Genomic DNA, 14,844 nt, shown 5'->3' on the forward strand with positions numbered 1-14,844 from the left:
ATTAGGTGCCTAATATAGGCATTCATATTTCATTCTCAGGAAGTGAAATAATTCCTTCTTTCCAGTCTTTTCCGATTAGTAAGATTAGTAAGTCAAATAATGATGTACAATAGTTTGTCAATGCAGAATATAGTACAGTATAGTCCTTGAAGAAGATTTGATTGTTTAATAACTTTTAATTACATAATGAGTTTTCCCTATTTTACTTCAGCACAGTTTTGTAGTATGATGGTAGATATATTTTTGACACTATAAAAGCACAGTAATATGTTGGACAATTATATCACACCAGTTTCCATTAAATATTCTATTTCTTGTGGGTGAGAAGACTTTGGTCATGTACAGTGAGAAGTACCAGTTCTTGCATATAATATTGTCACATGTATAGTCATGCTTTTTTGTGATATATGGATGACATCTCAGTTTGTGGCAGACTCTCGTGACAGCTCAGTGGTTGTCATGGTGACTCAAAGAGTCATCATGCTGTTGTCTGGACATCAATAATGCACCCTGCCCTTCAGCCATGGTTGCTCAGGGGCACCACGGCCCCCTAAAGGAGCATCAACAGAGAATTCCACTCAGCCTGTGAAAAGTGTTGTATAACGTCTTCTGTCACAGTAATCAGGGTACACACAGGAAACAGGAATCTTGTGTGAAAACTTGCGTCATGACGCTTGAAAGATACATGCATTTACCAGATAGAGACACTCTCATAACAACATGCCATTCAACAACAGTTGCTTTATGGGAAATGTAGGATCCAGGGGTTTTGAAGCTACTTCATAGGTTTCTCAAAATGTTAGTATTATTGCCCCATTTTCCCCCCACACTTTACATTTTGTTAGTAATGACATTACTGTTTCCTTTTACTATTTAACAGGTGTCATTTGACATATGCTCAGAATGTAACTTATTTTACCAACCTCATTAACTGAACATTGTCTTGTTTCTTTTCTTCTTTTAGTCCACAAATATGTAAAACAAATTTTACTGCAAAATGTGGGTTGTAATTTAAAGTTTTACACATTTGCCTTCTTCCCCCTCTTGAAAAACTCAAAATACACATTACTACCAATACAGCCTCACAAAAACATTCAGTTGCTCTTTTAGTGAACGTCTTTTCTTTTGCACACAAAGCACAGAGAGAGAGAGAGAGAGAGAGAGAGAGAGAGAGAGAGAGAGAGAGAGAGAGAGAGAGAGAGAGAGAGAGAGAGAGAGAGAGAGTTGAAGAGCCCCGAAGAAAAAGACGACACAAGGAGTGTCCTTGCTTGTATAACCTTGATAAAAACCTTTCTTTGGGGGCAGTTAAAGAGAGGAAAGGTCTTTTGGTGTGGGAGGAGCAGTCCATTGATTAACACTTTATATACTGTCCAAATTCAGCCTTGTTCACACACAAACCTCTCACACACTCTTCGATATAAATAGGAATCATGAAATAAGCAGTTGTCTGACAAAGCAACCATATGCAAGACAAAACATTAGATATGTAGACCAATCAACTGTTTTTGTTATCTAAAAAAGTTTGTTTGTCTCTGATCTTTCTGTTATCCTGTCAGCCAGACACTATGACAGCTGCTGTGTTAAAACCATTTAAGAGGTTTGAGCATCCATTGCATTTAAAGATTTAAAAAAAATTGATGAGTCACATGCACATACACATCTAGTTTTAAGTTAAAGCTTATTCTGGTGGTTGTGCAAGTTATGATTCAGTCATTTTTTGTACACTAAAAGGAGGCCTGACACTGTAAATAGAAAGCCAGAACATGCAGTCACACTCTCCCTACAAACAAATGTGTTTTGTTCTCTTTTTTCTGTCTGGTTTGGTCTTTTGTTGGACACAAACCCAGGTCTTTTCTCTGCAATACCTTTTGACTCATAACAGCTGGTTCACTCAGGTGATACCGACAGGCAGAAAGTTGGAAATCAAGCTTTTTCAAGTGGTCTAATTTGCTTTATCAGAGTAGTTTTTAGATTGTTTTTAAACATACAAGATCATTTAAAGTGTGTGGGTTTCATTGTGTATTATTAATTCTAAATGATAAACAGCACAAAGATGCAACAAAAAGCAAACATCTTCTAAAAGAGAAATGGGTGGGTGTCTGAAAATGATGGTAAGTTACTTTGTAAAATTCAGAAAAAGTCTTTGTTTAGTTTATGCATGAGACCTTCTTTAGTGTCAGGCTATTATTTTAGTTAAATGTCCAAACATCTTGATTTTAATAAACTCTAGTCAAAAAGATATGTGTAATATAATATTTCAACACTTCTGAGTTCTAGAAAAGACGGTATGATCCATACAGGGGCCATAATTACAGTTTCTTTAAAATAAGATCCAGATGTAGACAAAGCGATAAGACCAGCGTGGTGCCTTTGCTTGGCTCTTCTACATGTTTGCCTTTTTAAAAATGGGCTTTATATACCAATCGGTAAACACTGCACATGTATTGTTAACGTTGACGAGTCATCAGAAGTAAAAAGAAATGAGGATCCACAGTATTTGCAGTTTATTGTTCAGTAACACAACATTACAGCGGGTCAAGCCTAACAAATTTTATATTAGTGGAAGACTTTCAGTATTTATCAAACAATCTGTTTCAAAGAGTTGCCTTCCTATTTTAATCCTGCTTTATTTGTATTTTTTCTTTATTGTCCACATGCCATTTGGCTTCATATGGCTCTGCATTTAAAGAGACTGACTGATATCAAAATATGGGACAGATTTACTGGGTCATTATCATTTCTATGTGTAGATCTATTTTGTTTGCTCTGGTTGAATAATGTCACGTTTGGTCAACATATACCTTAAGGCTGCCTCTCATATCTTCTTGAGAACTCTGAGCAGTCATTGGCTGAGGGCAGAGTCCTATATCTTTATCTTCTTTGGTCATGTGTCCCCTCCCTCATTCACATATACGGCATAAGCCGTATAGTCACGCTCACGTTTCCACATATGCAACTATGGACATGTTATTGGCAGAGAGATGACATGCATGTAATGCGGGTATTGTTGTTTATTATTGTTGTTTAAGTGTCAACCTGTTGTTTGAACATGAAACGGGGGAAACACGGGGTCAGAGGTCGATATTTATAGCATAAAGGCTAATAGGAGAGAATGAGAACTAGCATTTTCAATAAATTTTAATTTCACTTTTTGGTTTTAGTAGTACTTTTATTTATATCTACTTGTTGCAATAAGAGCAGGATTTTGGAACTGATACCAAAAGTGGGAGGGAGCTTTTAAACAGTTAATCATAACTAAGAGGATATTCTTAAATGACAGCTGTGAAGCGAGACAAAAATAACTAAATTACTTGGAAATAGTCGATATAACTGTGCACCTAACTGTGCCACGGTCGCTGTTGCTGAATCGTTGGGGCAATAAACGGAGCTGTACAGAAGAGTAGACCTACAACATCCGGGCAATAGTCAGCTTGCGCAGAAACGGAATGGCGGAGGTAAGTGAGCGAAAACGAGGAATGCAATGAACCAAAAATGATAGAGAAACTGGACCGAAACTGAGTCTTGTGTCACCCCGTACGGTTCACATGATTACCGGCGGTTTCGCCGGCCGGTGAACGCTGGGTGAAAGAAAGCTACGGGGGCATTTAAGCTGGGAAGCGGAGGAAGAAATGGAGAACCTCTCCAGCGTATCGCCTCTCTCCGCGTTCTTGGCTTTAAAGAGCCATTCCCTCTGCCTTGATAGTAAAGCCGTAGAAAACAATAAGGAGCCCGGCGGGGTCTAACGCGGTGGTGCTGAACTATTTCAGGTGCGCCCCCGCCGACGGAGTGGATTGAGTGAAAAAGTTGGGAGAGATGTCATGAGTCGGCGACGGTAAACTCCGGCCGTGTGTTTCGGAAATATTGAGAACTCGCTATTTCCTTCTTGTGCCCCTGGTAGTGAGCCGGAGAGAGGAAGAGACGTTCAGCACCAAGTCACAGGAAAGCGCCCCTGGTCAGACAGACTGCGCCCGATGGTGTCGGTGGAGGCTCCAAGATATTTTAGATTTTCCCTGACCCTAACCCTAGCCTTAGTCCAGAAACAGTGTCCTGTGAAGTATAATCTGACACTGTGAGTGTCGGCACTTTATGAGATCCAGGGCGGGATTGTTCACTTCATCATATCGCCTCTCTACAGCACTCAAAGTTAGTCACTTCTATACTTTTCTTCTGTCTTTTGTGGCCTCAGCCTACATGTCTTCATCAAAGACACATGTCCTAGTGTGTCTGAATACCTTTAGCCTAAAACCTAGATAGGAAAACATGTTTGTACAACAGAAATATATGCTGTCACTTCATATATAAACTCTTTTATGTTATATTATCATTTTAAGAGGAGAGCGTAAATGTCACAGCAAAACCGAACATTATGTAAAGAGTCTTCCGATATATAGAAAAGTTATCTTGGAGTTACAACTGAGGTCCACGACCTGTAGCCTGGTATGATCCTTTCAGTGACACTTGGGTTTCGACAGTAGGTTTCAGAAGTTAAAAAAAGGGCCGTTTTAAAACTCAGGAGTGAGCTAATCTGTAATGGGATGAGCAAGGATCAGCCACTATTTGATCCCATGTTGTTTGTGTGTACAAGAGTCCGCACGTGCTCCACAGACACACAGAGGAATGTGCTGCCGTAATGTAATGCATTCCCATGCTGTTTTACATGGCTTTGAATGCTCATACAAATAGTAGTGTGTGTGTGTGTGTGTGTGTGTGTCTGTCTGTCTGTCTGTCTGTCTGTAGGTGGGTGAAAAGCCTCCGAAGATAAGTGTAGTGGTTCTGGCCTAGTGGAGAGTGGATGAGGTACAGCGATGAAGGCCCTCAGCAGGGGAAGCAGAAGTCTGAACAGGCCTTAGAGGAGTGGGAGGAGAACTCTCCTCGCCTCATGAAGATGGCAGCGCAATCACACACTGTACGGTCAAGTTCAGCCACGTCTGTATATGTCAAATCTGGTTGCTATTTAAAAGCCACAGTGTTTTTAACTCAGTATTTTTATGGGAACTTATTAGCTAGATCACTGGCATACCTACTGTCACAGTATTGAAAACCTGCTTGGGTATTATTTGCTTCAAGACTAATATAACATTTAAATACCACAAGTAATTTACGCAGACCCATTGGGTGTTCTACTTGAATTCACATGATTAAACCAGTGAACTTAATTACTGATTATAGTGCTGTTGGAGGCTCTGCATTAGAGTCCATAGTACATGCACAAAAACAGCTCCACACTTAGTTGTGTCACCTTTTGGTGGAACGATGTGCAAACACAGCTTTGTCTAATCAGCAGAGTTGGTTGCTGTAATACTTGTTCCTTTTAGAACTGAATGTATTGGTGTTCAATTTCTTTGTAAACACATTCTGATCAGTGGAAGTTGTAGTCCTCTTCCAAAGTTGCATAGGTCAAGAAACCCAAGCTCAGGAAATGACGTCTGCTTCAACCTGGAGTATTTTTTTTAGGAGAGCGTTTACTAAGCTATCTGCACAATTTTGATGAGTAAAATCCCCTGAAATCTGGAACACTGACTGATGTGAAGAAAAAAAAACTGTTCTTTGACAGTGGCTCTACTGAGTGAGAGTTACAGTTATTTGGGCAGAGGAGGAAAAAATGCCAAGAGTGCCCTTGAGATCACTGATCTAACAGATATCTAGAGGTCATTTTCAAAAAATGTGGGAGTAATTCACATATTTCTGTGTCCCTTTCATCCTTCACCCAATCATCTCTCTACACCTGTTGCTGTCTTCCTCTGTTTGTAGGCCAGTGAGCTTCCTTTGGAGGAGCTGCTGGCTCTGTATGGCTACACAGTGTCAGACCCAGAGAAGGAGACCTGTCGCATGGCTGCCAGTCTGCCAGGCATGACACTGGACAAGGTGGGACATAACCCAAGCCATACCAGCACAAATATGAGGCCTCATTCATATCTAATATCATTTTACTCACAAGTATTCTGACCATCAGTGATCTGACTGGTCACATTAACATTAAATAAGTACAGTAGATGGCAGTCTAAGGAAGATGAATATGCTCTACTAAACCGTGCTGTTCTATTGTTCTTCTGTTGTGCTGTTCAGGATCAGATAACTGAGGATCTCTTTCCTGGGGAGGGGGAAGAAGAATCATCCGCTGATGATCTCACCCCTTCAGTCACCTCAAACACCTCAGATCTGCTCCGCCGTCTCCAAGGTAACACACAACAAAGATGTGACATTTACACATGGCTATATAACATTTAATATGATCTCAGTTCACACAGTTAAACAATGCAGGGTTGGTTTCTTGATTTTGATTCAAATGGAGCAGCTTTTAACCCAATTGACACACTCGGGGGCTTTTTCTGGTGAAACTTTGCACAATTGTAATGAAAGAAGGGGCATTCCTCAAGCCTTCGTTCATAGTGAAGTATTTTGTCGTAGTTCATTTTTAAATCATTGCTTTGCTGAGACTGCAGCTTGTTACTCATAACTTGGTGCAACATTTCAATAATGTGACTTGCTGGGGTTTATTATGTCAGGATGTTTCATGAAAGCTTTGATTTGTTTCTGTGCATAAGACAGAATGATGTCGAAGACACTAACACATTTCTGAAGGAGTTTCAGTATATTCAAACAGCCCTCCCCGGTAATAATTTTATTTGAAAAGAATGATAGTATTGGTGCTGAGTCTACAGAATGGCCTGAAAACAAAATAAATGACAGGTATGCTGCTTCTGTGTCCTTTACTTGAAAATTGACTGAGAACACAGTGAAAAGGTGAAAGAGAGGAGAGTCTTGGTCTTTGTTGGTTCTTTTCTATTCACTGCCTTATTCTGAATTGTATGGATGTAATTCAGTATAAAATAGAGTTACATATATATATATATATATATATATATATATATATATATATATATATATATATATATATATATATATATATATATATATATATATATATAACCTTTTTATTTTTTTTAACTTATTGTGATCAGTCAGCAGAAAGATATGACTTTAGAATAGCATCAAGACTTGACCCAATCTTGACACACAGCACCTGTACAGCACCTGTACAGTCAAACAACACCTGGTCCTCCTTTCTGATTTTTTGTTTCTTTAAGGTGGAGACAAAGACACGTTGGTCAGCCCATCAGATGAGGACTCTGACAGTGCCTCTGTACCCTCCAATGAAGAGCACAAGGTAGGCCACTGACATCTCATGGCGACTCAGTTGATGCAGCAGAGTCAGTTCAAGTCAAAGATATATTAAGTATACTGTTCAGTATGTTACAGTTGGCATTTCTGTATGGTAGAGACAATCACCAAAGAGAATATCAAATCAATTAGGCAATAATAAAAGGCTTTATTGTATGAATTCTGGTCTTACATTTGACCCAAATAAGCACTTGAAGTCTTAACAACCTCAAAAGCTGTATACACCTTTCCATGTACACCTTTTTTTTGCTGTTATACCTGTATAAACATTACACTTCTTGGCATTGAGAATAAATCAGTTTTTGATAACCCTACCCCAAAGCACAGATTTCATCATCATCATCTGTTATTAGGATATATTACTCATTTCAGAGCTGACTCTGTTTTCGATTCCTTTCTCAGGAGATCATGGTTGGCTCTATGTACCAGGCAAAAATACCTCCACTCAGTCCGTATACCTACCAGGAGAGGGGTAAGCAACTTAAACAATCATCTTCCTGGAGTTAAAAACTAGTTTTAACAGATGTTTTATGTAGTTCAAGTCTAACAAGTTGTATGAACCTTGTACAAAGCTGAGTAAGCACAAAGTAATTTCAATGATTGAAGCCCACGTGTTGATTTTTTAAATTTCTTTAGCTACTCTCACTGATAACATCTCTAAAGACACTGACACATTAATCAACTTGTTTTTCTCTCTTCCTCCTCCTCCACACAATTCCTCATCCACTGCTTCTGCTCTTTCTGCTGCATTTTTTTTCTCTGCTGCTTTCTCTTTCTCCAGCCTACAGCAGTGAGGACCAGTTGCTGTGGAAGCCAGGTGTTCTGCCGGTGCAGGAAGTGGAGGATTTCTTGCTGAATACACAGAGACCACGTGGCCAGGAGGGGGCAGCATACACACCGATGCAAGGCGACACTGTCCGAGACAACGAACAGGTACGGTAACTGGGCATAGCATGCCAGATGACAATGCCAACTTTCTTAGGTGTATTCTGCTTACTGTGGTTACATGTATACTGCCACAGGCTATCTACATTACTTTAGTGCTTTTGAGCAGTGCAGTGCTTGCGCTAACAGTGCTGGTGAAAGTGTTGTTACTTCTGAACTGTGTAATACTAAAATAGAACGCTTAATTTAAGAGTAGCTTTGAAAGTTCAGCAGTTGCTTAGTATGACATGTACCCAACTAACTAATATTCTTGGATATTCTTTTTGCCCATTCTTTTTTTTTTCCTTTTGAATCTCAGGCACTGTATGAACTAATAAAATGCAACTTCAATGCAGAGGAGGCACTGAGACGATTGCGCTTCAACGTAAAGGTTTTCAGTGGTAAGAACCTTTCTGTTGTCCCTATAGTTTGTCTGGGGTGTACCCTTTGGGTGGCAGTTGGTACTGAAGAAAGACCAGGATGTATTGTGTGTCTCAAAACACTGGCTGCTGACAGATGCCAAAAAAGTTCGGTCAACCTGTCATGCTCAGTAGAGTCTTTTTGTTGAAGCATCATCTGAGCCTTCAGATGCTCAATTCTTTAGTTCTTTAGAGTTATGGTTTTTGGCAAATGTGTTACTAACAAAGGCCCTGGAAATGAATCATTTAGAATCATAGACTTTGTTAGTGTGCAGATAGGGCTCAGACAATAGCTGGGAAATGAGCGGCACTGTAGGTGCTCATTAAGCAGGTGTCTCTCAAGGTGAAGTCAGTAGACACGCTCATAATATACAGAGAAGCACATACATTCAGCTCCACAAAATCATTTTCCAGTAGAGGCTACTGCAGAATTTGACTGTTTCTGATACCTCAGTGCAAGACCAGCTGCTGACATCAGCTCTGCAGAAGAGGAAAAGTTCACTGATGTGACCTCGTGACCTCTTATTCAGCAGTGAGGCAGAAGAGCCTTGCTGTAGTTTGAACTGGAGTGGAGAAAAACTAACCCACTGCTAGGCCAGACAGCTTTAACCATACTCCTACCTTCTTCCACATAATGTCTGTGTGAGCTAGTTTTTTCTGTACAGATCAAAGCTGGACATTGAGTGTTAATTTTCACAGCTCTAACTTTTATCACCTGCAGCACTAAGGTGTGATGGCATCCATTTGAAAAAGTATTTAAAATGAACACTGTACTTTCTGAACTTTAGATGAGCTGTGTCTCTGGAGTGAGGAGGAGTGCAGGAACTTTGAGCACGGCTATCGAGTTTACGGGAAAAACTTCCACCTCATTCAGGCTAATAAGGTGAGTCCTCAGGAGACAAGATGTTAAATCTTTGCTGAAGCTGGTTTTCGAAACCTGATTGATAATTTATCTTATTTGAATATTTCCACCTCCTCAGGTACGAACGCGCTCTGTGGGCGAATGTGTGGAGTATTACTACATGTGGAAGAAGTCTGACCGTCACGAGTATTTTACCCAGCAGGCCACCAGACTCAGCCGCAAGAAATACAGCCTGCAATCAGGGAGCATGTGAGTGCTGCTGGGACACTAATGAACACAGTCAGAGTCTGGTCAAGGTGGATTTGTTTGATAAATATGCAGAGAGATTCTGCCTGAGCCAATACATACATGATTTTTGGACAAGTGTGTGAATCCAGTGTTCAGCCCATCATGCCTCATGATAAATTCCTTGCAGTGCGCCTACTGATGGGGTGCAAAGAGGGTAATTTCACTTGCCAGATGGGGAATATCTAGTGTAATTTATGCTGTTCCGTGTGCTGCAATTCTGATGTAGAATCTAAAATCACCGAAAGAAAACAGAGCAACTCTTAATCTGTGAGTCATTTAAAACTTATTTAAGACATGAATGTTTTGAATTCGGTTTTATGTGACTCAGAATATGCTTGTATTATGTTTGCACCTACAGAGTATTTCCTGTATGTGCTCGTCTGAACTTCCCATTAAATCTTCAGTATAACAGTACTGTTCTGAGAACCTGTTTCACTTAATCGAATTGTTTATTCATTTGTTGTAGTTCCACACAACAAAAGCCATCTTAATAGTAATCCACCAGGTATCTCGTCATTAAAACTTCCCTCCTCATCAGTTTTACTTTCTGTAGGCAACTGTTCCTGGGAACTGTCCTGAAGTCCTGCCTCATAAATGGAATTCACTCCTCTGCTGCTGACCTTAATTCTTTGAGCACCAAAACAAGTTGCCATTCACTTTCATTGTATTCGGATTGCAGCAAAAATCTCAGAGATGGATTTAACTCAAGCCAAATATGAATAAATAAGGTGCAGAGGACTCTGTGTTTCTTTCTCTGGATTCTGAGCTTAAAAGCAATAACTTCGTCTAAGAGTGTGTCACTCTTCTGCTCTTTTTAATGTTGATATTCATGTTTTTAATATGACCTTGTCTGTAGATAACTCCATCTTCTGTTTACACACGCCTTCCTGTGCTGACAGTGGTTGTGTTGTCTGTTGCAGGGAGGATGGAGACCAGGATGTGGAGGTTGGGGAGCTGGAAGGAAGCAACAATTCCTCAGGCTTGTCATCTCACAGCTCCGTGGGCCCTGGGCAGCCAGAGTCCCCATTACCTCCACAGTCAAACTTGGATTTGGACAAACGAGGTAACTTAGGGGTAGTCTCTTACAAGCTCCTGATGCTGTAGGCTCAAATCCTGGAAGCTGTTACCACTATTCACTCTGCTCACCATTAAACTGACTTCATTCCACAATAGACAGTACAGAGTAGATTTGCTTTGTTATACATGGCCAATATAAGGTGCAATTAATAGTGGAGTGAGGTTTGCAATTGTAATTCTCTAAAACATTATTCCAATGACCTCATATTCACAGCAACGACAGAACTACTTAGACAAAAAAGCACATCTGGGGTAAAAGCTAATAAAATTTCCAACAGTGTTATCAGAACTTCATTTGAAGTGGAGGCTGGCCTTGGAGCCCTTAGGTCTACCACAGCACATAATAAACAGTCCCACTCACAGTGTGCCTGAAGGATTGGGTTTTCTTTCCAACAGTGCTCAAATGAGGAAGCAGTGTATCTTCATCCATTTTTCTATAAGCTGTTTTCATGACATGTCAAATACATTCTCCAAATCATGTAATTTTCTGATACCCATCATGTTATACATGCAGTTCCGTGCATGTTTTTTCCCTTTAATTTCTTATTTTGATTACACGGTTTGGCTTTTATTTTGACATCACATATTCATTGTGTTATTTTCTTATGTTGTGAATCATGTTATGTCTCCCCTTCTTTGTTTTCCCCATTACCCCATTGTTTTCTTGTGTGTTATGTTTGTGCATGCATGTATGTATGTCTGTGTCTGTGTGTGTGCATGCTGTGCATGTTGATGTGGTGCTCTAGAGGAGGAGGGCCGTCCCCGGCGCAGACGAACCCCCCGCTTTCTGTTAAAGCCATGATCTCATCCACACAGGCCACAGAAAGCAGGCTGAGCCTGCAGGTAAAGAATACAGGAGGCTTGATAGAGATTAGAAGTAATGCCGTGACTGGGATTTGTGTTTACAATAGAAATACATACATATAGCTCTGGTATAAGTGGTTTACTTGTGGTTAGCCATTGCATGGCTGTTAATTTAAGAGGCACTTTGAATCATGTATTGTACATGTGATAAATTTTTTTCCCTTACTTTTGCCATAGTATTTAATTTAAGTAATTCACTGGAGAACAGTTCTATCAAGTAAATTCACTAAAAGTTTAACTAAAATAAGTTGTATTTCATCTTCATCTCAGCATGATGAAAGGGAATAATTCCTAACTCCTCTACATCTGTCCAGATGATGAGCTGGTGATGGGGCTGTCAGAGCTGTGTGGAGACGGATGTCCTCAGCAGCTGTTTGGCTGTCCCTTCGCTCTGCCACCCCTGGATGACCTGCTGGATCCTGGCTCAGATAGTTGTTGTCCCTCAGCTCCGGTCCAGCTCCAGTCCCAGCCATCTACCCTGAGCTCCCAGTGGGCCTGCGGGAGCCCTCCGTCCTGCTGTGACGACCACTGCCTTCCAGGCTCCTGCTTCTACCAGCTACACATGCGAGGTGGACCTTTTGTTTCTGAGGACCCTAACTCTGGTGCACCTGGCAGTGGGACTGGCAGCCCCCACGGGCTGCAGGTGGAATTTAGCCTACCGTCTGCCTCACCTCCCTCATCTGCTGTCCTCCCATCACACTTCCAAGCATTTGGCAGCCTGCTGCACCCCTCTCCTGTCCAGCATTCCCACTCTTTTACACAGTGAGGGGACACAGGAGAATCAAAACTGAGCGGTACTCTTTGTGGTTTGCCTTTTGTTGAAAATGTTGATCAGTGTTGGTATTTACACCAGGCTTACAGAAAACAGGACAAAAAGTGCATTTACCTAAAAAAGGATGGACCTACTACCTGTGCTGGGGGCTGGGGGGGTTACTTGTCCGTCTGAACCCTCTTTTTAAACTGAAACACTTGAACCTTCTGTCCATTGTGGAAATGTTAATCACTACTTTCAGGTGATGATTATGTGTTTATTAACACTTTATTACCACAACCTGCACCAAGGTAATGCTATTAATTGGCTGTCACAAATACTTGTGAAAGCGCAGTGCAGGCGATGAACTCTGTAGTTCAACAGAACAGATCAGTGATTGACAATGTGAACAACTGTTGCTTTATTTTTGTATTTATCAAGATGGAGAAGTTTGACTTTTGAATTTTCACAGCCAATAACGTTCCTTTGTGTTCTGCTAATCGTTCAGCACCTTTGCTGCTGCAGCCATTTGAGCTGTGTCTCTGAACAGTGCAACAGTGACATGGCTGCTGGAAGTCTGACCACAGAGTAAAATCTGTCCATTCAAACAATATACAGTAGTTTATTTAAAACTTTATACACCGCCTATAACTGTTTCTCTCTTTTCTGTTCCTCACGTCTGTTTGGCTGATTTCTCTGAACTTCCGGCCTCCTCCACTCCAGACCTGAAACTAAAGAATATTTTCTAACATTTATTTAAACATGAAGCGGTGTAGGAACAACAAGGAACAACAATATTTTTGCAGATTTTTTTTTTTCTTTTTAGTTTTGGAATTTTCATCCTTGTTCTTCCCTTGTGGATTTATATTGAGGTTTATAAATGTGCAGTGCTTTTGTCATCATTTCTGCTCACCATTTTATTCATGTCGAATATTTAGTACCACGAAGAGCCTGTTTAACCTGCAGAATAGGCTTAGAATAAAATATGTAAATGTAAAATGTACATATAGGTAAGTCACTGAATCCAAACACAGTTTCTCAGGTTCTCCAGCTTTGATGATCCATTCAGCAGAGGCTGACCTTCAATGATCAGTGAGAGTCAGCCACTGTTAGTGACAGATGTTGGGGTCCAGAGGTTATCCTAAAATGATGCTTATCAGTTCTGGAATTTTCTTTTTAACTCCTGAAGCTTCCGATTTATTTTAGTGAAATCCCAGCTTTGAGCTCTTTGAAAACCAGCATCAAGGAAGCAACATCCAATTAAAGTCCAGTCTGTGGAAATGTTTAAACAAATGAACAATAGTAATATAAGGACAGAGTTGTGCATTAAACAAATACAAGGCAGCTCTCGTTTTCCTCTGAATCGTTTCCTTGTGCATGTTTAATGAACTCTACCAGACATGATGAAATATACAGAAAAATGACACATATGTACATGTATTTAAATTTCTAATAATTATTGTTTTATAGTACAAATCTCTTATGAAGAACTGAATACAGGTGCTCTATTCCCATGGCCCCATTGATTAGAGCTGTCAAGCTGTCATGTTAATTTTGAGAGTTAAAAAAATGTATACTCTGTATTTTTTCAGTGCACCTCTGTCAGGAAACGTTACAGGGAAAGAAAGGATTTTGCTGGTTACTCTTCCTTTCATCTGTCCGTCTATTTATTCCTGATTTCTGTCCATAAACATTCAAAACTCTTCCTGGGATCCCTGTTTAAAGCCAAGTCGGTTCCAGATCAATGTTTGTTTTGTCTTTGACTGTTTACATGAGGGGGGTTCAGGACAAGACCACGAAGGCAGGAAAAGGAGAAGAATCACTGCCTTTTATTAGTTCTTTATTTTTAGCAATTTCTATATTGTACTGCTTCTGTCATGTTTGTTTATAATTATTATATTTTGTAAAGAAGAAACAATTAAAATGAACAGCGGTGAAATATTAAGATGGATTGCTTTTGTATTAGTTATTTTGAAGCCTGATGTAGCACTGGCTGTTGTTTGCGAGATGAACAGAATCCCATGAGCAGGGAAACTACTGTGGATAATCATATCTTGTCATCCTCATGTTCACAAGTGGAAACTGTAAATTTTAATGTAAATGTTAAATTGGGGATGGGAGTGATTTCCAGAGCTGGTTGTGTCTGTACCTCATTTTCCTTTGTGTACAGTAAATGTGGTAAGAGGAGCCTCTCAGCTGAACCCTCTGCTGTGCCAAATGCCTGCAAAACATCTGTCTGAAAAATATAACTAATTTCATATGCATTAGTGTCCAAAAAATCATCATTAAATCTTGCTCATCCTGTAAATGCATTAAATCTACAGATATGGTTGTGAGGACCCCCTTAGCTATCAGCACACTCTGATTACTCTGCTCCTCTGAGAGAAGCAAAGAATTTAGCCTCTTGGCAAACCAACAAAGAAACACATGGGTGGATTGCAAACAAGGGGATGGTGCTGTGCTAGTAGTTTGAATAG

General features: G+C 40.2%; 1 protein-coding gene across 1 annotated transcript; it reads left to right on the forward strand.

Moving 5' to 3' along the window:
* Window positions 1-4,238: 4,238 nt before the first annotated feature.
* On the forward strand, window positions 4,239-14,598 carry mier2 (mesoderm induction early response 1, family member 2). Its single transcript, XM_041041179.1, has 11 exons — window positions 4,239-4,906; window positions 5,752-5,865; window positions 6,067-6,178; window positions 7,089-7,168; window positions 7,585-7,654; window positions 7,964-8,115; window positions 8,426-8,507; window positions 9,314-9,408; window positions 9,506-9,636; window positions 10,596-10,738; window positions 11,931-14,598. The coding sequence occupies exons 1-11, from the start codon at window positions 4,793-4,795 to the stop codon at window positions 12,380-12,382; spliced, it is 1,545 nt and encodes a 514-aa protein (XP_040897113.1). The 5' UTR covers window positions 4,239-4,792; the 3' UTR covers window positions 12,383-14,598.
* Window positions 14,599-14,844: the final 246 nt, after the last annotated feature.

The sequence above is a fragment of the Toxotes jaculatrix genome, chromosome 6 (assembly GCF_017976425.1).
Source record: "Toxotes jaculatrix isolate fToxJac2 chromosome 6, fToxJac2.pri, whole genome shotgun sequence".
Classification (NCBI taxonomy): Eukaryota; Metazoa; Chordata; class Actinopteri; family Toxotidae; genus Toxotes; species Toxotes jaculatrix.

Bases quoted from the DNA above. Each gene is read 5' to 3' on its own strand.
- mier2 (XM_041041179.1), top strand. From the start codon at position 4,793: ATGAGGTACAGCGATGAAGGCCCTCAGCAGGGGAAGCAGAAGTCTGAA. The intron at 4,907-5,751 runs GTACGGTCAAGT...CTCTGTTTGTAG, and splicing joins TGGCAGCGCAATCACACACT to GCCAGTGAGCTTCCTTTGGA. The intron at 9,637-10,595 runs GTGAGTGCTGCT...TGTCTGTTGCAG, and splicing joins AGCCTGCAATCAGGGAGCAT to GGAGGATGGAGACCAGGATG.